This window comes from Zonotrichia leucophrys, chromosome 6, assembly GCF_028769735.1.
Source record: "Zonotrichia leucophrys gambelii isolate GWCS_2022_RI chromosome 6, RI_Zleu_2.0, whole genome shotgun sequence".
Classification (NCBI taxonomy): Eukaryota; Metazoa; Chordata; class Aves; order Passeriformes; family Passerellidae; genus Zonotrichia; species Zonotrichia leucophrys.
In genome coordinates, this window is record NC_088176.1 from 7,541,134 (window position 1) to 7,568,945 (window position 27,812).

At 35.9% G+C, this 27,812-nt stretch overlaps 1 protein-coding gene across 3 annotated transcripts in view; it reads right to left on the reverse strand.

The window, feature by feature from the left end:
- Positions 1-27,812, reverse strand: part of ATRNL1 (attractin like 1) — a 440,678-nt gene that overhangs the window by 323,684 nt on the left and 89,182 nt on the right. For all 3 annotated transcript variants that reach the window (XM_064716242.1, XM_064716241.1, XM_064716243.1), the window contains exons 14-19: positions 23,353-23,485; positions 21,911-22,092; positions 13,085-13,298; positions 12,137-12,325; positions 7,072-7,290; positions 2,478-2,615 (exon numbers count right to left, since the gene is read on the reverse strand). In XM_064716242.1, coding sequence (XP_064572312.1) covers positions 2,478-2,615; positions 7,072-7,290; positions 12,137-12,325; positions 13,085-13,298; positions 21,911-22,092; positions 23,353-23,485 — 1,075 coding nt within the window. The remainder of the gene's footprint in view (positions 1-2,477; positions 2,616-7,071; positions 7,291-12,136; positions 12,326-13,084; positions 13,299-21,910; positions 22,093-23,352; positions 23,486-27,812) is intronic.

Below are 27,812 nucleotides of genomic sequence, written 5' to 3' on the forward strand. Positions count from 1 at the left end.
TTAAGGAAAAAAGAGAAAAGTTTTCCAAGGACTTCAAGGCTTGCTATGCATGTCCTCCTCCTTCCTGAGGGCTAATGGAACCTATATAAAAAGGAAGGTTTTCTTGCAAATCATTTTAGCCTGTATCACCAACAGCCAAACTAAGAGCTCAGATTTTACCTCTAAGTACATATACCATGACAGCATGAAATTAATGTGTGCACTGAATACATAAGTACTTTCATCAGAACACCAGGAAAAAGTTATTTTATGTCATGAGTGTGCTAGGGAAATGACCTGCACATTTTGTCCCAGAGCACATGACTTCACCTCTGCACTGCAGAGATCAAGAACATCCTCTGTCCCCAGCTTTGACTGCTCCTCTCCAATTCAAAGCCAGCTATGCCCTTGTAACTACAGCAACTTGATCCATGAAGAATATTAGAGTATTACAGATGTACTTTCAGAGGTATAGTCATCATCTTGTCATACCTTTAAAAAGTTTGCAACCTGCATCCTCAAAGTAATTACTCAGGAGCTCCAAGGGAAAAACACACCATGTGCTCAGACAGCCACAGAACCAAAGGTTGTCTTGGTGGAAAATCAAAGCTGGCGGGGTCCAGCCAGAAACTCAGCTGGCAGCAGCAAACTGACACAGGATGCAACTCTAAAGATGACTGGTTTGGGTGGTTTTTTACTTCCTTGTGATTCTTTTGTCCTTTGATTGGCTTTTTCATATAATTTCCTGCCTTGTTTTCTCCTTATTTCAGTCACACTTAAGCTCAGCTTCTAACTGGGTTGCCCTTTTTTCAACTCGTATTTTTCTCCATATATTGCCATTTTAATTATGGTTTTAATTTCCAGCCAACTTTATTTTTTTTTCTGCATTACCAATACCATTAGCAGAATGAAGGAGAAAAAAATATAGAACCATTACTTTCTTTCTTTATGTTCGCACTATGCCGGATCCCAGCTATGGTTCCAAGATCCTCTTAATTCCCAGTAACATTGATTTGACTTATCTATGGATCACTGGTATTTTTTCCTGCAGAAATCCCTGGCTGACAATTTAGGCACTTCTATCACAGTACTCATGATACTGTAGAAAATCTAACAGGTCACAATTACTACATCCTTCAAAATGTCCTAAGGATGTAAACATTTATTATGCACTCTATACTAAAAATACAACATAGCATAGCAGATAAAGCATTGAAATAATTATCACTTTTATTTTTTAAAGCATTCTGTAGTCAAAATAGCTCCTGTTAAAATCATGTCTACCAATAAAAATATGCATTTTTACAGACTAGGTTCGAAAAAACAAGTTGTAAAATTTATAATTTTACTGGTCTTATAAATTGATTTCGGCCATTATTGCACCACGCATATTTCACTAAAGGTGATGGAATGCTTATTTGGCTGATAGCTAATGTATCCCTGAAGAATAAAAGCTGTATGAATACATCATTTTGCCATAAAGGTGATACAGACAGCAAAAGAACATTTTGTCAACTTCAGGAGAAAAACTGAACTATTAAGAATTATTTAAAGCATCATAAAGCCTCAGCAAAATGTTCAATTGTCAATAAAGGTAGACATTAATCTTTCTATCCCCTTGAACACAATTTTTACATATCGTGCTTGAGTGTACCAGATGTGAATCTTTATGCATTGCCTACTGCACTTAGAGTGCTGAGGAACCAACAAACTCTTTAAATGAAGAAATACTCCTTGAGAAGCAAAGGTCTGCTCAAAGAAACATCAGTAATGGAGAATAAAAAGTCATGGGGCAAAACCTTCCAGCACCCTCCTAGATTCAAAGCCAACCTTATTGAGGTTCCATATTGAATATATTCCTCCTTCCACCATTCAGTTTTAAGGGAAGGAGTTCCTGTAGCCCTACAGCAATATACAAAAACCACCTGGAGTACTGGACTTCATTCTCTCCTTCACTTCAAGGAGAATCCTCCACTGCAGCAGTTTAAAAACTAAACTTTGAATAGGTCTGGGTGCCTTGCCATCCTCAGCACACCAGGACTTTTTGTTTCATCTATACATGAGAAAGACCTGTTAGTCTTATAAATGCATAATTCCTCCACTAGCATCACATATTTATACAAATCAGTGTTACCAGAGATTCTGGCAGATACTGAAGTTTATTTATAAGTAACTTCTCACTGCCTCTAACAGGACTGTTCACGTGGAATTTAATGAAATATCTCTGAAATAATTTGAGGTGTTGCTCCAACAAGGAAGTTTCTTCCTCCTCCTGAGAGAGCAACAATTGCAAAATAATGACTCTGAATGAGTTTCTCTTTAAATATATTAATCTAATTTTCAATCATTAGTTTAGCTGATCAGCTCATCTGCACTATAAAATCAACTTTTAACCTTTAAAGAAAAGTTAATTTCACATTACATTAAAGACATTAAATTCACATTACATAAAATGTCATTTTGCTATTTTTCTTTTTCCTTCCAGTAGAAGAACTTACCTGTACACTGTCCTCCATTTGTGGGATCCCCATAATATCCTGGCATGCAGGTCTCACACTGTTTTCCTGTTGTTAGGTTTCTACACTGATCACAGACATTGCTGTTGATGCAGGTGCTGTGGCCATTACACTGGCAAGCTGGAATACAACATTTTTAAAGATTCATTAGTAAATTTCTCTTTGGAACAAAATCATCTCTATGTGATTATGAAATTGTAGTACAACGTGATTCTGAGGAGTTTAGTCCTGACTAATAACCAGCATAAATATATTTGCACTTTGACACAGAACCTCTTCAAAACAGCATTGCACTACAAGATGGATTCACAAAAAAACTGACTGTGAGATGCGAGTTTTAAGAGGGGGAAGTGGGTTATGAGAAAGGGGTTTTTTTTTACTATTGGAATGATTTAATTAGTCCTTACAGCTTTAAAATGCTGTCCAGGCATTTCAGAAATCTTTGAAGAGGTAGTAAGTCACTAACTGAGACTCCATGAAAACCCCAATACCTACATACAAATGTGAATCATTTGAAAACCTACTGTGATGGAGAACATGAACTCACATATCTAGTGGGCAGAAGGCATTCCCAAAATAAATTAACTAAATATTATCTTATTTTAATTTTCCTGACCCTCATTAGCTTTGGCATACAAAGCAATTTTAAGGACACCAGGACCACATGAAACAGTTTCAGTTGCTCCTCACTACAGTCGATTTTGGTGAAAGTGAAAAAATCTGGATTCCTGTTGACATAATTTTTGCACACCTGGCCTTGAAAGCATAAAATTGCTTTTTGTCAAATAACACCACTATAAACCACTGATCTTGCAGCAGAACTCCACTCCAGAGCTTCACATTTTGGGGAAACTCAGAAAGTACTGATCACTCCTGCAGCAAAATCACAATGTGAATCCTGCCAGCATCATTGATCCTCCTGCCAGGTTTTGAAGGATGACCTCTCTATAGAGTGGAGCTTCAGAGCTCATGGTGTCCAGCAGATTAGTAATCTGTCAATTACAGCAGCTTGTCAAATGTCAAACCATGTCAGACCTGTCAATTCCTCCGTGCCAAAGTGGGTGGGAGACATGGAAGAGGACAGCTATCACAGTAAGATTGTATTTTTTTTTTAAATTTGGATTTTTTAATTTAAATGTCACAGTGATTGGTGTCTTGGCTAGGGGAAAAAAGGGATTCTCACTGCATGATTTAAAAGTTTTTAGAGCTGTTTTATAATTTAGCAACTTCATATATTTATAGCCATTGCCAGACTTGGCTCATAAACCATTAAAACCTCCCGAGTTGACAATCTCTTCTTTCTTCTGTAACTACGCCTAGACAATCTTCCAAACAAGTATTAAACATTTCTGTAACATTAGGTTTTCTCACTATCTGGACTAAATCTCTAGAAATCACAAGCCTTATTCTTCCCAAGAATACTTGATTTTTAGACACCTTTGTGGTGTCTCCCTCATTTTCGGTTTGTTGCCATTCTCAGGAAAATCTACACAAAAGTACCATGAGCTGCAGCTCTATTTTGGGGTCTGTTACATGTTTTACACATTAAATTACTTAAAGCAAATGTAAAGAAAATACAGCCCAATAAGCAAAAATTAAAAACAGAGAGTACATTAAAGAGGTATTCTATTAAAGTAAGATTACCTAATTAAGACTATATCATAGTGTAGGAAAAATGCTTAATATTAATATTCTCTAACTAGTTGGCCATTGACTTATAAATTTTCTATTCTTGCTAATGCTTAGCTTTGTATTTCTTAATTTTTGTGCTATACAGGGTGTTGAAAGTAACCTTAACTGTAAAGTTCAGATTTTTCCATATTATTATCTGGTCATACATGACAGCTCTGAATTCTTACATTTTGTTGAGTCAAAGTAAATGGAAGAGATTTTACAACAAATTCAAAAAAATATATATAGACAATAAGAAGGCAATCCACAACTGATATGACACACCATGGAAAAATTACATTATATATTTGCTGGTTTCCCTAAAAATATGCATCTCATTGGAAAAAGTCAGAAGTGCAAGTTCAATAAATTTCAAAGTTGGTTCAGTGCAATCAAACTGGAGACATCAGTATTAAATAATTTTAAAAGTCATTACATTAACGAGACACAGTAATGAGTAATTAGGTAAAAATTAGGAGTTAAATTTGTAAAAGTTCTTTTTTCCTCAAGTCCTTTTAATGTACATCACTGGCAGCAACAAAGTCATTTTCTTCACACATAAAAATGTGCTTCAGCTGAATCCTCAGTTAGGCTGCCCTGGAGAGAAGCAATTTTATGTCTAATTTGCCTTGGACCACTGTGTTGAAATAGCTGATGAAGCTGACAATTGTTGGTAATTATATTTTTAAGAAAAAAGTTGAAACCAGGAAAAATTATGAAAAGGGTGTCTTCATTGCAATCTGGTTCTAGTGTAAAGATACTTCATCTAGTTCTAAACAAACTAGTTAGAATCTGCTCACATTGCTTTTCAGAGGAGAAATTTAGACTTTAAAGAAAAACTTGGGCTTGCATTTTACCTAAACCTTTCTTCTCACAAGGTGAATGTCAAAGCTATTTTGCAATTTTATTTATAACAACAGTTCAGTTAAACTAAGAATCCAATGAAAATAAAACTGTATTCCTATCAAAAGAAATACTAAGACAACTTATGTTGATTAAGACAAGCCTGTTGATTTCAAAGTGACCAGTCACAAAAATAAACATTTTCTATATTGCCTGATGAATAGTAATCTTGAAGTTTTGAGCAAACAGAAAATGAAAAGGAATTTAAAATTTTTATCAGCAGCATAATTGCCCAGAGGCACTATAAGGAGGATGGATATGGACTACAAGGAAAAATAAGTTCATGCCTGAATGACCATGAATGATTCAGACAACTATTCATCAATGTGGCAGAAAAATCTCCAAACTGCATGGTGTAAACTATCTATTTATCTTTTCATCCTAACTGCAAACTGTTCAGTAGGCTTACACAGACTTAGTCTAATTCTATCTTGTTTCAAGTACATCAAATGATTGTTGTGCTAAGAACAACTGTCTTAGTATAATCCACTACAGAAAATATTTATGAAAATGAAAACAAAAATCTTAGGAACCAAACCTCCAGCCTAAACAGATGAAAAACGAAATTTCACAGCAATTGAAGTTTTAATGCTATGACTTCTGTTCTATTTGTCCCTTAAACTCATAAAGCTAGGGAATGTAAAGTGAAGTTGAACTTTTGTAATTTCTTGATAAGAACACAGAATGAACACAGAATTTTATCCATCAAGAATAAATATTAAACACAGCTGTTTAGACTAGCACTATATTTACCTATTACAATTTCACTGGTGGCAGAAATCATGCATTGCACTGAAGGGTTAACAATCCTTCAATATCAATATATAGACTAAGTAATGAAACTTCTATACAACAACAGAATGTCATTCTACTGTTTCCAGAAATGTACTATAAGCCTCTTTGTTCAGGAAGTAACATTAGGTGGTGGTAACATTAGGTTTCTTTAGTTTTAACTGAAAATATGCAACAGTGTTCATTGGGGTTTATATTTCATTTCATTTTTCTTAGACTTCAAAAAACCCTCACTCTATATATATGCATACACAACAGAGAATAAGCTGAGCAAAAAAGCAGACAAGAAGGCAAACACAGCTGTATGTACCCATAAAAGTATTGATCCTACAGAAGCTCCAGCTTCCAAAATTATCAGCAATAGAACATTTCCTGAAAAAATAACTGTAGAACAGTTACACTATTTATTCTTAAAAAAAAAAAAATAAAAAATAAAAAAGAAAAAAAATTGCTACAAATCTTTCAAGCTGTCTTTTAAACTGTATTATTTGTTGTAAATGACTTCTGGAGGGCTGTCAAGGTCCCTAGTGTGCTTTTCATTTGCCTGCAGTCCTCCACAGCTGCTTCCACACTCTGCTGTCAGGGTTGGAGGATTTCCACACAGGAGGCTGCACCAGCACAGCTCTCACTGTCACAGCACATGATATCTTCCTTACTTTTCCAATGAACTCAAAAATTAATACTGTAAATCAGACTGGTGTGGCTTAAATTGAGACTTCAGAGATTCTCTTTAAGGCCACACATGCACAAATTCTATTCTATTCACTCTGAGTGTCTAAAAGGTCAGCTGGAAGCACAGCTCAGGTTTTGGCAGCTCCCCATTCTGACAGTCAGCAAGACTTGGCAAGAGCAGGAGGGAATTGTGTGTCCATCAGTCTTCTCCTTGGGATAATATCTCTCCAGTTCCACTCCTTGATGGATACAGAAGCAGAAGAAAGCAAGAGCTGAAGAAAATTCACATGTTTTCATTTCTAAATGTGGAGGGATAGGGTGGGTGAAAATTAATGGTAATTTTGGCTAAACTTCTTGCACTGCATTTCACAAGTCAACCTATACTTGTGTTCAGTAGAAAAACAAACTATTTAGGAAATATTTTGTTAAAAAAGAGTTTTCCATGAAAGTGCTATTTGCATTAATTAGAATAACCACACTATTTCGGTGTGCTTAAACTCTTATTTCCAATGTAAGAGAGAATGGAAGCAAACCTTACCTGGACACTGGATAAAAGACCACTCATAATTTTTTTCTTTTGGGCAAAGAGTAGCATCAAGCACCATTTCATTGGAGTGGACACTGACAGGTTTCATTGGGCCTCTGGAGGAGCCTTCCAAGCACTGTCCTTTGCCAGTGTTGCTGGGATCATTGCACCATCCACACCCTGGCTGCTCCAAACACTGTCCACAGGTCCTCAGCCCAGAGCAGTTTTGAGCTTTAATACATGGAATACAATATTAATGCATTATTTTTTTCAACAAGATGCTTGGATTTTACAACAGAAAATGGAGAATTAACTTTTCCTTGCGCAAATTAAAAAAAAAAAATCAGTAATACTAGTAAGAATATCTCAGTTTTCATTAAAAGTTGTGCAACCTTAAAGATCACACAGCAGGTGTTTGTTATACCACAATGTAACAATAAATACTTCAAATCAACAAAGAAAATGAAGCAGAACAAGAATATTGCACATCTTCATTAGACAGAGAAGAAAATATTTTCCTTCCTTATTATTAGTATATAATACATTTATTACTAATTTTACTGAGATAAACAGCCCTTCCAACAGGAAAACTAGAGTTCAATACAAAGTCAGTAAACCAAGTAAGAGTGATAATATTTATAAACATAAAAAATTACAGGATCATTCAAATTCAAACCAAAAATTAATTTGGGCACAAACTACCTCTGGATGTCACCTGAGTATTTGCCTACAAATATGACTTGGTCTTCTCCCATTCAGCTTTTGGAACAAGCTAGCAAACCACACATCTCAAGCAACAAGTCATAATTCAGACCCGCTTAAATTAACTATATATTAAGGCTTTCATCAGTCAGTCAGGTTTCATTTTTAAAATTGCATTCTAAAATCTAAATAACCCTTTAGATCTTTCATACTCTATTATTTAAAATTATTATACAGTCTTCCTTATATTTCAAATCTGTTTAGAACCAAATAAAAATCCTATTCTGAAGTTATTGTCATTTTTTATTAATAAGAAATTAACATTTTAGTAACTTCAAGAACACCATTAAAGTTCCCAAGCTTCTTTAAGCTTCTTCTGACACTTCTTAGTTTCTTTAATTACTGTTGTAACACTGCAGCAAATTAACGTCAGACTCATTCAAGCATTGATCACTATGGGTTCCTGTCTCTCCTCACATTAACTTTACAGGCTTTCAAAATTAAATTTTAAAAGCACACATGAAGGTAAGCTCCTGCTGTGAAGCCAGAATTATCCAAGTTTCTTTTTAAAAAGAAGAAAGTAATTTAAAGATTCCCAGAGTTATTTGAAGGACACACAAATGGCTTCTACGTGAGGGGAACCTCTCGATGTGGCTCAGCTGCAGCCAGAACACTGCATCCAAGTAATGCCCACAGTTACCTGGGCTCCTCTGGCCCACAAAAGGAATACTAAACAGAATGATTTCACTGCTGAATAAATTAACTGAGACCAGAATAAAGCTAGCTCCTCTGCCTTCAGCAACTATTAAAATTGTTTTAAAGTAATGAAAGCTGTAAAAAGAAAAAATACTGCACAGTCTAAAGATATCTGCTGGTATCAGGAAAACAGGCAGTGAAGAGTCTGAGTGAATCTCAAAAGGATTTTACGAGCACAGAAAGCTGAAGCAAGAGTTCTTCAATAGAGTTGGAAGAATCCAAAGAGGAGGAAATGTTTCAAGTTTCCCAAATATGGCAAATAGCAGGGATGGGAAAAGGCCAACAGTTGTTGCAAATTGTCAAACGTGAAAAATCAGTTTTAAACAATCAGAGCTGAAGCTGAATGATACAAATTTGGGCTTTTGAATACATCAGAAGATCAGCAGAAAAATGAAGACCATCATTCTGCACTGGCTGGCTTGCCCTTTCAGAGATGCACTCTAAACAATCCAAATAAATCTCATGCTGCTATTTATACTCATGCTGCTATTTATAAAGCCCTGAAGTATCAGCTGCACTATCTTTACAGAGGCTAAAGCAGAACCAAAAGTGAAAATCCTCAGCTATTATCTGTAGCGGCATTCAGCTGAAAAACTGCAGAGCTGAGAAGCAATTGTTGATGGAAGAAGGGGATATTCAAGCAGCAATTTTGTTTTCTTTCAAATTCTAGAGGTGGTCCAAGATTGTTCAACTGTCAGCTATTCAATCAAAAGTCATAATGGATGGAAGATGTAGGGAAGAGTGGAAATGCAAGTTTTTGGCAAGTAGGCATTAAAATGACAATATGTCACCAATAAAACAGCATTCCTCATTTTTAATTCCAAGTTGTGAAAATAAATGCAAAGTTCTTAGGTTTGTTTTTTTTTATTATTTTAAATCATACATGCTTGTCTGATTTTTTTTTTCATTCAGAGCAAAACGTCCAAAAGCTCAGAAATTAGTCATTCAAAATAAAAATAAAATTTTAAATACAAGGAGGATTTTTTAAAGGTATAGTTCCAGTCTGTTCTTCAAGTAGAAACACCATCCTTTGATAAGGGTGTCCACTTAATAATTCATTACTCCAGCAGCAATAATGATATATTTACCTAATAAAATTTTCAAGTCATTTTAGACTAACAAAATATCTGAACCATGCTTCATTTGAACATGCATTTTCTTGTTTAAATGCAAAATATCTGATGCTATAAAACTCTGGGAAAACTGCTTACAGCCACAGAAACTTGTGGTTTTTTCTGATTTGCTGAATATAAAGTACATTTTCATACAAAATTGCCTTTACATAATGTTGAACTGGCATACAGCAAATCCCTTTTGCCTTATTTAATATTAACTTTTACAGACCTGACAAAAATGACAATCAAATTAAAAACAATTTCTTACGTTCCCCAAACAAATTGAATCAGCGTGATGCACAAACACTACACAAAGAGAAAAACTGAACTGAAGGTTCAGGCTGACATAATATCTGCTAGTTCAAAAACATAAGCATCATTTATGTGGAATTCTGTCAATTTTATCTCCAGATTTGCAATCTATTTAAGTTCCGCCACAACTCACTATCAATATTTTATAAGTTAAAAAATTGATTCCTATACAGGAGAGGAAAAAAAAAGTTCTGTGAATGGTTATAGGAAAGAAGCCTTTATATAACTACAGAATTATTATTCCAAACATATTGACAAGAGATTAAACATTCCTATTACCTGTTACACTGGTAAAAAATTATATTGTAAACCTAGTAACCATGAAGTAATATGGGAGTAAAGAGAAAGAACTTAAAGGAAAAATTGTTATCTGTATTTTCAATGCCAGGCACTTTTGAAATAGGAATTAACATGATTAGAACTAGAGGTACCATCATTTCCATTTCAGAAAGGGGGAAAGAATGCACAGATGCTGAAAGACTTCAAGTTCACTCATGACTGCATTACTGTCAATATACACTGAACCTGGATTAATGCCTGAAATTTACTAACTTAGCCAAAAAGTTTACCAGAAAAGCTCAACATGGTCCTAGTTCATTACATTATATGATTATTAAGGATGAAGAAGGAACCTCAATTAGAGAAATATGGACTCTTGGCCAATTTAGCCAGAAGGAAAAGCTTTCCTATGCTTTATTTCCCTTTAACCCAGATACATAGTGGCCTCAGCTCTTTTTCTCTCCTAAGATTAGAATATATCAATGGTTTCTTTTACAGACACATCAAGAATTTGTTTTACTTAGTATTTTCCTAAGTTTTGGGTGAAAGTAAGTAACTGCTTTTGTGATCTTTGGGGTTTTTTTTAATTTGTATCCATAATCTCTCAAAAAGAATCATGATCTAATTATAATCCTGAAAGCAAGTTGCTTGTTGTTGTCAAGATCATTAATGCTGTCACAAGATATCCACAAATAAAAGATTCCAAAGGCTTTGATATCAAAAATCCTTGTGGAGAGAGAAAGAAATCAGAAGTAACCAGAAAAACTCTCTCAGAGTAGAGCAATGAGGAGAGTCCCAAGGTACCCTTCAGAAATCCTGAAAAATTCCAAGACCCAGTTTTCTGAATAACAGTGACTGAGGAATTGCTCTAAACAAACTTCAACTAAGACACAGGCAGCTCACTCCAGCATCTACATCAATTATGGCACCACTAAACCCTGGAATGCTGGAACTGCATGGGGCTGACTCCAGTCACTCCCAGCTTGGCAAGGAGCAGCTGTGCCTGATACACTGAAAGGGACTTGGAGGACATTGCTCATTCTCCCAGAGACACTCATCAAGCTCTGCTGAAATGTGCTTCCAGAGGGGACATCCAGGGAGTAACCTGGCTCCTTGACAAAGTAAGAAATCACTTGCTTCTTGTCCCCAAAGGATGAAATGAGCAACCTTGAACATTAATGCAGCTTGACCCAGCCTGGTCACACAGGACAGAAGTTTTCTGTACCTCCTCTCCCTGTCTGATGGCCTAATAGAATTCCTTCTACTTCTATAGAGAGGATGAACAATCTGCAAGAGTTAATTATTACAGATCAAGGGTTAATGATCCCCATCTGCAACAGAGAGGAATCTAAGGAAGACCAAGATCATTTGTTTTACAGTTGTGTTACAATATTCTCAAGACTACTTCTATCCTTAGTAAAACTTTGGTTTTGTCTTTGCATTTTAGGAAAATGGCATAGGCTGAATCTGAAAAAAAGTAAATCAGAACACTTAAACCTTTAAAAATTTAGCACATTTCTTAATAACTTGTTATTGTGTAAGTCTAAGTTCTACATATTGGTTATCTAATTTTAACAATATCTTGTTCCAGCTCATGGACATTGTTGGTCACACTAACTCTGGTCATACAAACAATCATGATAGTTTTTCTTTATCTGAAAGAAATAAATACTTTTCACAGTTTCAAAAGGCTAAATATATTTCATCATCAAAGAATTTACATCCATCAAAGAATTATCTGTATCTAAGAAATGCATACTTAGCACTGACTTCTCACATTAGTAGCTACATAAGGTCATTCATTTGAATATCTTTTTATCTCTAGAAAATGTGCTGAATCCCTCCAGCTCTTTTGAGTGAAAGAGAAATCTAACAATACATTTAGTAGGATGAGAATTCACTAAGATACTCACGGGAGCAGGTGGCAGTTTGCCACTCCAGGCACTGCCCATATGGGAAGGAGATGATGTAGGCATTGGAGTCCACGCACCGTTTGGTGCTGCTGCACCACATGCACTCCATGCCATTGCTCGTGCAGTTGGAACAGGTTGTCCTCAGGGAGCAGGGCTTTTTGCAGGGCCTGGCATTCTGGTTGGGACTGACTGGAAAAGGATAATATCATATTATACAAATAATATATTATACAAGTATGAAATATTATTATTATAATAATATTTAATAATACAAATATTTTATCATTTCGAACACAAGTTCAATCTACTTTTTCTTTTACCATTTATTCCATTAGAAAACTCCCTGTTGAAGTGGTTGCTTCCTTAATTAGCTATAAATATTTTGGCCCAAATTTATGTTTCTGTATATAAATAAAACAATATTTTACAAAATTTAATATGCAAAACTAAGCATGACTCATACAACAGCCCACAGAGTCCATTTTAGTGGATATTAACTTGAACAGTCAAGTGACTGTCACAGTAAACTTTATACACAAACAAACCTAAAAGACAGAAACCAGAATTTTGAGTTTGTCTGTTACAACTATAAGATATTCAGTAATGTTCAGCAGGAACACATTAGTATTGCTAAATATCTCCACATGTGGTTTCAATGTGGTTTCATTGTGGTAATACACATGTGTTACCATTGACTATTACTGATTTAGAAGCAAACAATAAGCTTTCTGGTGTAATGCAAAATAAGCCATGTCAACTAACTCTCAAATAAATATTTGCTGCTTTAGGAATATTAATAGATTGCAGCTATTTCCAAAAAAATCTAAAAAAATATATATTTTTGTAATTATTTAATCCAAATTGTTCCCAAATCTCTCTTAGGCTTAGAACCCTAAAGAGCTTGTTATTCACCACGGCATCAGTTCTTGGGAGAAAGAGGCTCCTTACCAACAGGTTTTTCACACACAAGGCCATCTGCCATGGCAGTGCAGGGATTTGCCTTCAGCCCTGCCACCTCTGCTCTCTCCAGGTAGGCACAGAAGCCGGAGTCGTTGGGCTCTCCAGGGAGCCACTGCAGGGTGGTGTTCGTGAAAGGGGACATGTCATCCCAGCCCCAGTAGGAGATGTTGATCTTGCGCAATCCCACCCAGGGGGAAATTTTCTAGGGATGAAAATGAAACAAATGAAACAAAAGAGAATCATTTGCTTTTTGTCTTGATAAAAAAAAAATCCGAAAAAATAGCTTAACAGCAACAACTTCACACTTTCAAAATTCACCATGTTCTTATGTTACTTCATCATCTCATCAATCATTGTCCACACAGATTTTATCTTTATTTTTCTATCTTGCTGAACATCCAAAAAAACCTCCACTCCCTATATGTTTCTCTTCTACTAAAAACCTGCATTCTGTTCAAAGACAATTCTGATTTCTATTATTGGTCAGAATGAAATTGTTTGGTTTTTTTCCCAGTGGCTACTGTATGATTACTAATTGCTAGGCCACTGTGGATAATGAAATACACATATGTTAACAGCAATTCAGAGAAATCAAATTTCAGGAAAAAGTAGGATCAATATTACATCCTCTAAAGTCCATAGTGCTGATAGTGATCAACTTTAAGCAATTCAGAGACAGAGATAAAAGTGACACATTTACATTTCCAATGCTGTTAAATACACATTGAATATACTTTCATAATTGATTTATAAGTTTTAAAACATAGTCCAGAAAACAATAAAAGCACACATTTTTTAAACATATTTAGGATGTATCAGTAAAACTACATCACAAATTCAACTGATTTTTATAATTTCATCTTTACACACTAAGCAAGCAAAAAAGCAGGTTTTAAGGAAAAAAGGCATTTGCTTGTTCCAGGATAAATCTACATGCATTACTTGCCACCATTGGTGTAAAAATCTCAAGATACCCAAACCAAACACATTTCCACATGTAGTCTCTGTGCAGGCAGTTTTCACTAAGGCCAGTTTAAACACACAGAGGAGAGATACAGAGAGACAACTGGGCTGTGACAGGTACATGATGGCAGGTGGGTGCCAGAACACCAAATCCAGCTGCCTGCCCAGGCAGAGGATACACATTGTCAGCTCCAAAGCAGAGATATTGATCTGATTGTGAATTAGGTTCACAACTGATTTAATTTACAAGGTAAGTAAAGGTAATTTAAAAGGTAAGTAAAACACTATAGTACATCTAAAGGGAACCTGCTATGTATTCCACACGTGAACCAAGAGCTACTGCCATTTTCTATCACTGATCTTTCACCTTTGATCTCACAATTTCTCTGGTCACTCAGGTTTAGCCCATGGGTGAAAATAAAATCTTTCAGTACTCTTAATTCTACACACAATCAGGGCATCCTTTCTTTTTTCCCCTGTCCTGTTAGTGCAAATAGAAATATGAAGCGTTATTAATTTTGCTTCAAAAATACCAGTGGTAAATACCTTTTAAAAGAATCAGTAGGTAGATAGTTGGTATTCCTGACCTCCCTAATATGTACTCCCTATGCTCTCTTCTGCTTCTGTACTACAAAAATTACTTTACTTGGGGACACAACAATTTTAAATAAACCAGAAAATAACTAATAAATGTTCCATTGCATAAGATGTGTTCTGGAAGACTCTTGAATAGCAACAAGAATATTCAGCAAATTTTCCACTGTCCACTTTGTGTCTTACTTCTGTATTTACTTCCTAACTCCATTGCTACCACAGGCGACCAATTTCCAGGTGTCTGTGAGGACTGTGAGGACTCACATGTCCTGGACACCAGAAAGAACATGATGCAAACAATGAAAGTGGAACTTGGGCATCTGGAAAGTGGTAGATAATACATCTGTTGCCTTATTTGTTGTTTAGTTGGCTAGATTCCTGTTTTTGTATGTGATCCACATGGACCAGAAGACCTTAGATACCTACACAGGTCCCTGTAGATGCTGAGTGTGCACACCAAGCACATATGAAATCATGTCAAGGGCTTAGGCAGGATAAATTGCTGACAAACACACACATAAACCAACCCTACATGCCTACTTTGGGATTGAGGGATTCCAGCCAAGAGAATCTTTAACATATTACTGACTGTTTCAATTGCACTGCCAAATAATTTGGCCTCAGCATCAGTATATAAAAAAAACCAGGGATCATATTGCAGCTATGGTGAAAAAGTATGTGAGCCAATAATGAAAACTGACAGTGCAGCACTGATATTTGGAAATAAATTCTTCCATTTGAGTAGGAGACAGTCTTGGAACCCCTTTAATGATAACAAAGTCCCAGGGAGAATCATGAAAGCCAAAGCAGCCACAGGAGATAAAAGCAGCATCCCTGAAAAAAAAGAGTTCCAGCAAAAGCAACACATATCCCAGTCATAATCATTCTTAATAGCTGGACTATCTGGACAGCTTACAGTCATCATGTCAGGCATCTCAAATTCCATATGTACCATCTCTGGCTCTCTGCTAGGATAAACCATCAAAGTACAGACCCAAATGCTGATGAGCACGTTAACAAATGCACACCATGGAAGCTGTGACCTTGCAGGCCCACTCAGGCCATGCTGTTAGGATGCCAAGCACAGATTATCCAAGTAAGGCCTCCCAAATGTTCCAATGATGTGTTTAACATGCATATTCAATTATGTGGCATCAATTCCATCATGTGGTGGGCCACAGGTGAAGACTGCTGGCAACAGCAGAGAGTGTGTGAGGATATCATCAAAGTTTATCACCAAAAATGATTGCTGCTGCACTGCATGGAAGCTAACAGGAAAAATCAAATCACAACAAGAGCATTCAGCAAGTTCCACGTGAGATACCTGCAGCCACCAGGACTCTGTGACTATCAAACTAATTTCTTTAAAAAAAAAGATGTATTAATCATCTCTCAAACTGATGAAAGGTTTAGTCACAATAGCTGGGAATCTCAAAGTACTTGAAGCAACCAAGGGACTTCAAATGTGTCGACTGAAAATGCCAATCCAGTTTCTTCTTCAGGCTTAAGAAATAATGGGGGTTGAAGATCCTTCACTTGAACTCTATGGTTGTTTCATTTAATGCAAAATGAGTGTAGAAAACTGATTCCTTGACTTTGAATATCTTGCCACAGATGCCTCTGAAGAGGACCAGACAGGAAGGAAATGAAACTGCTGGTTCTCGGGAACCAGAACTTGCAAGATGCAAGATTCCAGCTTCCAGGCCTCTTGAAAAATGTTCTTTACCAAATCAGATGAGTGAAAAATACAGTGCAAACAACTCATTTATTGGAAGTTCAGGTGATCTTTACTCAACATGTAAGTGGGAAGAACATTATTCCTCAGAGAGTTCTGAAGACGTGTTCCTTATTTCTATATATGCATATGTATAAAAACTCCCTTGACATATAATACACAATTCATTTTAAAACAACATCAACAACCCAACAAGCTCACAAAACAGCATTCTAGGCAAGTTTAAAAATCAGTTTAAAAAACAGAACCAAAATAAAAACCAAAACAATGCAATACACAGCAGGTGCTCAACTCCATCTTGGGAAAATTTGTAATGAGCCTTACTAATGCTGCGGTGGATAGCACAATCAAATATATATTGTGAAATATTGCATAGCTTTATCCCACTACACTATTTAAAACTTGGAATCGCCTCTAGAATGTGTTTGTCCTCCCATCCATATCATTCTTTCTATATTTTAGAATCCACAGACTATCTTAGAAACTTTATATTTGTGCTTGAAATACAGCTAGTCACAGCTTACCTGTTTGCACAGAATCATCTTTTATAGCACTGAAAACAAGTTACCAAAAACCCTTTCTAAATGAGACATAAAATATTAGAGAATTACCAAATTCTGAGAAAAAATTGGTAAGCAAGGCTTTATTTTCATATGACAGAGGAACCAAATTGCAATTATACAATGCATACTAACAGAACATTCTGTAACCTCATCTACAGCTATTAAGATGAACATTAGATCAACTTTTGGCCATAACAGGAATTTATAAAAAACTGATCACTAATAACTTCAAAAATATGCTCTTCCTTATTCTAAATCAGACTATTTAATTTGTTTTTAAATAGTAATTATGGAACTATGTTAGAAAGGAAAATTGTGTAACCTTAACTAGAAAGGTAATAGTTAATTTTAAATCCACTGTTTACTCAGAGAATTTAAATCAGATTAAGTTGCTTGGAGATCTAAAGTGAAAGGAATCATTTCTACTGATGACACATTTTTTCAGGTACTACTGCTGAATCAGCACTGAACTAATGAGGGCCGAATAATTTGCAGATGAGTGAAGCGAGCAAGACTACTTTACTGAATAGCCAACTACCACTGAGGCTCAGAAACCTCCCCTGTTTCTTAATTATGCAAATTACTGAGGAACTATATATCTCTTTCAAAAAATGTATATGCAGCTTTATTAAAATTCCTTTTATTCTGGATCTCAAATTGTCCTGAAAGTGTATAATTCACTACTGTCTCATTTTCTATTATGTGTCCCACAATACCTTATAAACAAAATTCAACAAACTTCTCAGGAATTGTTTGAATTCCTGGATTTGCTGCTCTAGGATGAAACATACAATTAAACTTTGAAAATACTGTGGCCTCTCAGTGCCCATATTTCCACAACATTCATAATTTGGAGAAATTGCTTGCAGTTAATTTGACTCTTTTCTGCACCATTCTGAACAAAAAACCTACTTCCAGAAAAAGCAGCTCTGTGAAGAGAAACAATGTGTTCTGTGCAGGGTTTTCCATTCCTTAACTGCACCAATTCTGAGGGCCAGATACCAGCACACCCCATGTTTTGTAAATATATACCCAGTGATTGAGACATTTTAAGCAGTGGAAGAAAGATTTATGGGTTTTAAGTGTCTCTGGATCTATTAGACACATATGATGCAACCTGGATGTCATTAATAGTAGGAGCCATGTGTTAGGTCACCTTATTCTCCTACTCTTTTTAAACTTTTCTGTAGTCCAATAGGTTAAAAAAACCCATAAAATCTGTCAAACTGAAAAAACTAGAACTTCCCCAGTTTCTATCTACAGAGACTCTAGCTAGTATTTCAGTGAGACTTTGGTTTCTTCTCGGAATTTCTTCTTTATAGGGACAATTTTCAGGGGAAATTTGCATTCTCAGGCATCTAAAGTGAGCTGAGCTCCCCTAATCCTGAATGTAGGAAAACAGTTAAACTAGAGCTGAGCTAATGGACAGTCAATGCAACAACTGCAAAATAGAGACAAAGCGCTAAAATAATTTATTAGACTTCTAAAACCACAATAGGAAAGTGGGACTGGTTTGAACTGTTCTAAAGGGAGTAATTCAGAAACCAAGAGTAGATGTCAACTTCACCACAATCACACACATTATAAAACCACAGAAACATAGAGCCCTCAGAGAATACTTGGAGCTAACAAGGAATAACATTGCTATGCAAAGCTCACTAATTAACTGCAACCTACACTCAAGTGTAATTTATAAAAAAGATGCTTAGCCTTGTGAGCCCAGAGTCAAAGTTGCAAACAGTTTATATAATGAAAGGCTTTGTGTATAACTGTTCTCTTCTTCCTTTGTGCTTACTACACCAAAACTAAATCTTCTCAGAATTTATTGCATGCTAACAAGAAAATTATTATTTTTAGTTAAATCCCACAGTAGCAAGCAAATTCCCAAGAGAGCTAATTGCACTTTTAAATGAATATACAGCATTTGAATATTAGCAGGAACAATAAATTAACCTCATATTGCTGTTTAATCTGTTTTTCAGAGAAATTCAAATCTTCCCTTTCATAATATTTTGCTTACTAGGTCAATAAAGGCATGTAAGAAAAAAAAAAAATTAAGTGTAATTTTTCTTTAGTGTGGGAATCTGCAGCCTATCCATTGTGTTTACTTTGGCATTCTTTGACAGAATTTAATTTATTTTTCATGAACAATACAAACTTGACTTTAAACTGCTGGTGATAATTTTAAAATACATGTGCAAATCCAACAGTGTTTTGAGTTCATACCACACAGATCTTTGTTTTGTCCCTTTCTTTTTTACCAAATGAATCTTCTTATCCTTTAAAAGGAGGCAACCTATTGATTTCCAGTTTAGTATTGGGATTAGGAGAAATTATTTATACACAATGAAGTTTGGAGAGGGGATGGAGACAATGGCAACCCCCTCCCTCAGAATCTTCCCAACACATCAATGCATTATTCTAAACATGATAAAGAAACTGTCCTAAATTTGTCCCAGAAGAGGGACTTTGTGTATTAGGAAACAATCTACAAAATCACATGATGTTTCTATTAACAATAAAGAATGCTGAAGTCCTCCCAGGCTGTAATTTACTGATACTATTTGACAGTTTGTAAAGTACACAACAGCTACCTAAGTTGCTTTCCATTTCTCAGCATAAGAATACCAAATAACAAGGAGATAAAGTCAGAATCATATTCTTATTTCCAAACGCTGCTCTGACACATTCATTAATCATGGAAATTTTTTTTTGTTTTCAGGTGAAATTGAAACCTTTTCTTCTTTCCCAGGCTAAAGATTTTAAAGTCTTCAACATTTAACCACCCAAGTCAAACCCTACTGCAGATAATAGAGATTAAAACCACAGTGTTCACCTTACAGCAGCTCTGACTCCATTTGTGAACTCCCCACCAGCACCTGTTACAGAAAAAAGCCATCTAAAATGAAATCTCACTCTTTAAATCATTATGATTGCAGTTGGAGAGGGAAAGGCAGGCAAAAGAAGATCAAGAAGTTTCAGAGAGCCTCTGTCACACCTGATAACACATTTAGGATGTATCACACTGAGTAAATGCAGCTGGACAGATAGATATGAATGAAAAAAGATCTTTTCTTTTCCAAGTGCCACTGAAAACACCAGGATAATTCATGGTAGAATTTCATTAGAGGTTCTGACAGTTAAATGATTGTTTAATCCAAGACAGATTTTTTTAAAGTGAATAATTTTGTCTACAATTGCTTAAAATGTATTTGAGGTATCTCAAATTTACATCACCACATTGGCTCAGGATGTGCTTCATTTAAATAAAGATATGCTCAGCAAGATGTCACCTTGCAGAAGTTCTAAGCTCTGAAATGTAAGAAAAATCTTGCTTCCAAACACTTAAAAAAGCTATTTTTCATCTACACCTCAAGCCAGTCAGGCAAAATCAATCATATCAATAATCTATCACACTTTATTAGATTTGAAGGTGTCCTGTGCAGTATTTTAATAGGAATCAGGGGAAAGGAAAGCAAAAAGGAAAAAAAGTGGTAAAACAAATAACCATAGCAATCATGCTGCCAACATCATTCTGTTGTTTTTGTTTCAATTACATTTTCAACATTAACTCATCAAAGAGTGGACAGACAAAATGTGTCTCAGGGCTGCACTAAATACAATATCAGGAAAGAACTTCTGAGACAGAATGATTTCTCTCCTTCATTAGCAAAACAATAGGAAAAAAAGTTTATTTCTGGTAAAAAAGACTTTCTCTGTCCAGTTCCTATATTTACTTGGGAAAAACACAAAAACCTCAAGTACGTAACCTATGTTTGAATCTGCATTTTGCAGTGGAATGCTAGAAAGGATAAAAGACTACTTTTGTCCACAATATGTGTCCCTAACCTCCTGCTCTCAGATTCAGTAATAACATAAAGGCAATCCTTAACTGCTATTTCCTTTGAATGATCTCAATTCCTCTGCAGCAAAACAATTTCATGAATCACATACTAGTTTGATATAAGCTTTAATTATTATCCACAATTATCTTTCATTTTCCTGTAACTTTAAAAGCCTAAACTACTTAAAATTTTGAGGATTTTATAAAGACAAAGTGCTGCATGTTCTACAAAACTAAATACACACTCCCAAAAACGTCCCTTGCTAAGAACAACTGATTTGCTTGTAAAAATCAGAATGATATTCTGCTAAGACAGCCCATCTGAGTGTGTACTGCTGGGTTTCATATTTCTGAGCATTTTTACATTTCATATATTTTAACCAGTGATGTTTAAACATCACAATAAGTATTTGAATATTTAATTGAACCTGACCACCCAGGGAGAAATTATTTTTCTTCCCTTCTCTAGTTCCACAGTTCACAAAAGTAATATGGATCACTTTTCTAAGGAATATTCTGGTGGCAGCTTGCTGTATTTGCCAGAGGCATGGAAGAGTTTTCAGCTTTCTCTCTCCCCCCACCATCATTAGAGAAAGCTAATTAGCTCCAGCTAATTCCAGTGCTGCTGTGCAGGGAATTGCTACGTGTTTTACACACTAGTGCAGCTTCTCTGTGACCCTTTGATCCCACAAACCAGTTACAGAGCAAACTGCCTTTTCTGGAGAAGTTACATCTGTACTGGTGTGTGGGGTTATGCATCCCTGTTGCTGGACCCTGTTTTTGCCTGTGTTGAATTTCAGAATTACCTCTATCACAGCTGAAACCAGGACACAAAATCAGTGTTCCAGACATTCTCTTGAGCAAATACTCTCTTCCAAGTAAATAGAAACTTTTAGCATTTAAATCTGGTAAGGGGAAACCTTGGGAGCTGCTGTGTGATTTGTTTTAAATCTTAAGATTTTTTTCAAACCTTAATATGCTACACATGACATATACCAGTCTTTAGCACATTTCTTTGAAGGCATAAACTTTCCTCTGTCTGGACAATACCCTAGAAGAGATTTCTCAAAGCCAATTTGTTTCACATAAGCACCAATTACAGTTCCTCAAGTTACCTGAAGTGTATACTTCTGTATTTCATCCAGAACAAATTCCACTTCTTTTGAGGTCGTTAATGAGGCGAGATTTCCACTCAAATTGTAGCAATAGAGTTTGGCATTGTCGTAGCTTTCCCGACTGGAATTTATGTGGAGGCAGGCATCTCCAATGTGATTCCATCTTTCCCCACACAGGTGAGCTGGTGCAAAAAGCATGCAATTAAACCTGATTCAGAAAAAACTTTTAAAAAACCCAAGGGAGTCTGAATTTTATCTTCCTGAGATCATAAATCTAAATTGCATCCCACACTCAATTTCCCTTCTCACATCACGTAAATTCTGAAATAGCAAGTATCATCAGACAGAATACTGTATTGTTACAGAAAGAAGATTCTAAGAACTTAAAAAATTATTATAAGATATATGCTAAGTTTCAACATAATATTTTTATGCCGCTACTTCTTCCTTGTATTCAGAATTCAGCATAACTAAATATTAAGATAAAATTATGTACATAAATAAGTTTTAGCAACTCCTTTCATTTAAGTGTTACGTAAATTTCAAAATCTAATAACTGTCCTAGAATTAAGAAATCACAACTTTACACTATCCTTGTTTTATCATACCTTTGCATTTATATTTGCCTAAATACTATGGCAATCCAAATGACAGAAAATTCAGATAACATCTCAGAAAATTCAACATTTTACACCATTACTCAGACTCAGATAACTATTAAAAGATAAGTAAGAGCAACTGTTATAGTCAATCAACAGAGATTACATAAATAGAGTTTTGAACTGCATAGAATAAATTGTGATTTAATGAATCATCTCTCTAAAAAAAGTGTTCATTAACTTCATCTGGACATAAAGATCAAATGGAAAAGGTTCTGACATCTAACTTCATAGATGTTGTTACGAATACAAAATAAATACTATTTCAGAATGTTAACAGTCACCTTCTGAAAATATTTCATATTGGCATTTTAATATTCGCTGCTTTCACAGCAGTACTAACATTAGACAATCAAGATACTAGAACTTGGGCCCTATCTTCACAGGAAAATTGAAGTATAATTGAATGATAATGGTTAAGGTAAAACCCCAGCTAGCAAAAGGAACAATGTCAGGGTCCATGGAGCAGTGAAGCCCCAGAATGGCCATTCAGCTCTGCACTCAGTGCTCCCTGCAGGCCAGGGCTCATCTCTGCCTGTGCAGAGGCACAGCCATTGTGCCTTCACTAATGCCATTGTCTGCCCTGGCACGATTAAAGGTAGCACTGGCACCCCAATCAGGGCTGAAATCACCTCTGGCTTCACCTGCACAGGCACAGACAGGCAAGAGGAGCGAGCACAAATAAAACAAACCCATGTCTGCTCATGAGCAAACACTCTCTGGCAAGGACAGAGGAGGCTCTCTCAGGTTTGAAAGCAGCTGTGAGCAGCAGTGTCCCCTTACCAGGCAGGGCCTGGCACTCCTGCTGCCGCTGGTCCCACTGGCAGTTGAGGTGCAGGGAGCAGCTCTTGCAGCTCGTCAGTTTATTGCAGATCTGCTCATTCCTCACGTGACATTTCGTGTAGTTTTTAACCGACTGTAAAAACAAACAGACAAAGCAGCATCTCAAGCAGACATCTACTAAAAGAAGTCAAAATGGAAATACAGAGCAGGCAGATCCCTCCCAGAAAGTCACGGCCACCTAAAAGCTGGGCTGAATTTAAGCTCCTTATCAAGAACCCTTTACCAGATGCAGAATGCAACACTGGAGCACAAACCACTCCACTTGCTCTACACAACTGAGTGTCAAATTGAAGAGGCCAATTCCCTTTACAGAGAGCAGGAAGAATTTAAAAAACTAAACTAAATATTTATTTTTAGATACTTTAGGGTAATACTTTCCCTAAATTATTTCATCCTATGCAGGTTAAAGCAAGAAAAATAGTCAAACAGAACATAAAAAATGGCACAAGGTGCAAAATAATTACGTATAACTGACTGAAGGTGCAAGAATATGCTCCACACACAACATAAAACCAGGGATAATTTTATTCCTGTGGTACCTTAGCATGGAAGGAAAGCAGTAAACACTGAAAGAATTATTACCTGGGGGTTTTTATTGGATTTGGTCAGTGTTTGGTTTTTTTCCTGAGAACTGAGGACTTCCAAGTTAGACATTTTGAATACAAATCTTTCTTTCCTCTGCATAGTACTTTTAATTAAGACATTGTATTGATACCTTATTTAATGAACTGCCCTAAATCCTCAGCCAATTCATCAGCTCACCTATAAGGCTCTCTCTACCAACTTAATTTCAAGGTAATAATTAAAAGTAAGTCCTAATGCAAGACAGCTTTATACTCACAGAACAGCTGAGATTGGAAGGGACCTCTGGGAGTCCCTCTTGTCAAACCCTAACAAGTCTTGTCTCTCTTAAAAACAAAAGGTTAAAATAATACATGGCAGCAATAATGGATTGCACTTGGATAGCAAATGCATGATTTATTGAAAACGTTGGTTACTTTCCTTTCTATTAGTTTCTAGGAGTATGATTAAACAACATAGAAAAGGACTGCATGACAATAAGTTACACAGAGGTTGGTACTGGAATATGGCAGAGATAGGGCAGGGGGAAGAAAAGTTGTCTCCTTTTATTTCTGTTTTTTTAAAGTCCTGAAATAATGCATTTGTGAAAGTGAATTCTCAATCTCACACAAAACCAGCTTCCCTCCATTTGAACAACACTGCTGTTGAGGCATTTTATTTTATTTTTGTTTCTTTCCTTAATGGATCAGATGCCTACCAGTAAGTTTGTTTTCAGAGGTCCTGAAAAACAGGACTTTTTTCTGCTCTATAGGGAATGCTACTGTGAAAGCAAAAAGAACCAGAGAAGCAGGTCTAGGTGCAGGCATCTGCACCACAACACAAAACAGAGCCAAAGGCAATGCCAGCAAGTAACAGACTTGTTACTATCTAGGACAAAAATGCACACAACGGTAAAGCACAAAAAAAACTTCAGTACAAACCCACATTTAGTTTCCCTCAGTCATGAAACATACTCACAAAACTTCCTGAGAGATGCTTTAAAGTGAATTTTAGAGCACAAGTAACCACCATCTGCTCATTTACATCTGCTCAACTAATACTCACTTTTAACATTTCATTTTGACATACCCTTAAGCATTCAGATTTCTTTTTTAAATTATATACTCTTCAGTGGTATTACATACAGATTACAATTTTCCACCTAAGCTGAGATATTTGTTCTATTACTTTCTAATCATGAAGCTTGTGTGCTGGTTATTTAATGTTTAAAATAAAATTCAAAGTACTAGTGACTGTTCTATAATAATATTCTTTGTTGTATTCCCTTATTCCCAGCATTTATTTCCCTTAAATCCAATTTAAACACTGCTTGCCTGAAAATCTCATTAGTTCAATGTAGATGTGACTCCAATAGGTAATTCATATTAACACAATATTAAGGTTATAACTTAAACTACCAAACCCAATGAAATTCAGAAAGATGACAGTCCATCTGTTACAGAACTTCTATATTGCTGTAGGATATTTATAATGTTTACACTCCAAAGCATGAGTAAATCATGTTATGTATAAAGCCTCCCTCATGTCTGATTTACTTAGATTTTTTTAAGTACTGATCCTGATATGGTAGTATATAGACAGACTTATGAACTGCAGTGATTTTCTGAATATTTACTGGAGAATGAAAATACTACAGTAGTTTATCTTAGAATCTCAGAAATCACTATTAAATTATGTACTTCTCTCCTCCTCCTGGATTTTTTCAGGTTAACAGTATAACCTTGTCTAGTTTTCCTAGTGTAAATGTAAATTATCAATTTATAGATTCACTATTATTCCCCTGAAGCTACTCCCAAAACTTGCTATTGGGTACTTCTTACTCATAAATTTTCTCTGTTTCCTCCGAGATAAATTTGATTCTACTCATATTTCCTTCTATTACTTCATATATTTTCTCTTGACTATTCTTTGAATTCCTCAAATGTAGGCAGATTACCATGATTACTATTCTTGGTATTAGTGTATCATCCAGGGACTCCTATTGTGAAAGAAGGAGCTTTCTGGAAGCAATGCAAACATGAAAAAAACCCAGTGATTCTTGTCTTTAAGGCACTGTGTAAAAATATTTATTAATGCAGGACTGTAGGTCTTTTTGAAGCCTCCTCTAGTATCCCATTTCCTTGGCAAAATGCTCTTTATCATCCCATTCATGGATTTGACAATGTTTGTTTTATGTTGCCACACTCAGATAAAGAACTGTTAAATCACAGCCCATTCTAGGTTGTGTTTAGGTAACTGTCACCAACTGGGGCTTTGTTGTATTGCACATGTCCCCACATGAACCAACACACAAGAAATTCAGTCAGAGAGGAAACATGCCCCCCTTATAGGAACGTGCCCCCCTTGGAGCTTCTGAAGGCAATGACATTTTCTAAAATGCAATACTGGGTAGAGGCAGAAATAAAATAATTCAGCTACGCCTCAACATACTAAGGCTCTCTTTAAGGCTACTTAATCAATTTTTTTTTCTCCTCAGAAATTAAGCAAAATTGATAAAGTAAATTTTTTTATTCTGAAATTCAATCTCTCTCTGGTCTTCCTCAGCAGAGAAAACTGCATTTTATTGCAGTCAGTCAGCCCTCTCCAGCAATTTACCATTTTATTTGGTAAAGTACAAGAAGATTCTGTCTTCATGGAGCTTACTCCTCCACGTACTATTGCATGAAAAATGACATCTTGTAAAGAAGCAGCAATCTAAAATGAAATTAATCTCTCCCACAAAGCCTTTTCTTTTTTTTTTTCTCCTTTTTTTTTTTGGTAAAGACTTGTTTCCATTATAAAATATAGTCAATTTTCTGCACAACATGATCAGCAGCAAGGGAGTATCATTTTCATAGGATGCAAGATAAAGCATTTTATGTGCAGACATAGAGGGTGAATACAGTTTCGTAAACATATTAAGCAGATCCATATCAACCAGGCATTGCAAGCTTCTGCTTGCAATGACATCAGATATGAGTGTGATATACATACATTATGTGTATGATCTATACCTATACCTTGATGCTGCATGAGTCTGCACAGGAGGAGAATACAGTGTCCTGCTAACGTGCTGGCTCACCTCAGAGGGTGAGCACAGGCAGGTGAATGTGCATCATTAAAGCACTACTCATTAAGTCCATCTGTCCAACTAGAATTACTTCAGGGAAATGTTCATATTTTACAGGCCTTCCAACCAGCACAGTAGCCACACTTTGCAATATCTGCTTTGCATCTATCTGTGACCATGAGGCCAATGCCAAACTGGTTGACAGCACACCTTTAGTAAACTGGCCAGTTTCCTTGAGGCAATAGCAGCAGATTATAGAACATTATTGTCATTCTCATCTGGAGTTCTATGATCCAAGACATAAATCAAGGCCTTTGTACAGCTGCAAAGGCTCCTTGTGATGTTCCCAAGTCTACAGCTTGTTATCCCCTATTACCATCACAGTGCTGTCACAACATTTTTGTTTGTGGGCCGAGTCCAGAAGTAGCAGTCTATGAAAATGGATAATCAGCCTGATCCATTCTGGTTTTCCACATGGTGCCATTCTGTTGATGCTATTTTAGTGGATTTTATCAAAGCTGCAAAATTCTGCTTCCATCATCTCATGGCCAAAATTTTACAACAGCCACCTCCCATTTATGACAGCACCTCTTTCCAGAAGTCATTTTGATGAATTTTTGCTACCCCATTCCTCAGTAACTACACTAACAGCCCTTGCTATCCACTTCAAACCCAAAACAAAAGACAGGAAATTATACAGAGCAGACTGGAGAATCGTTTGCTAATTAAGCTGACAATCTTAGTTATGAAAGCTTGTCAAAGAAGGACA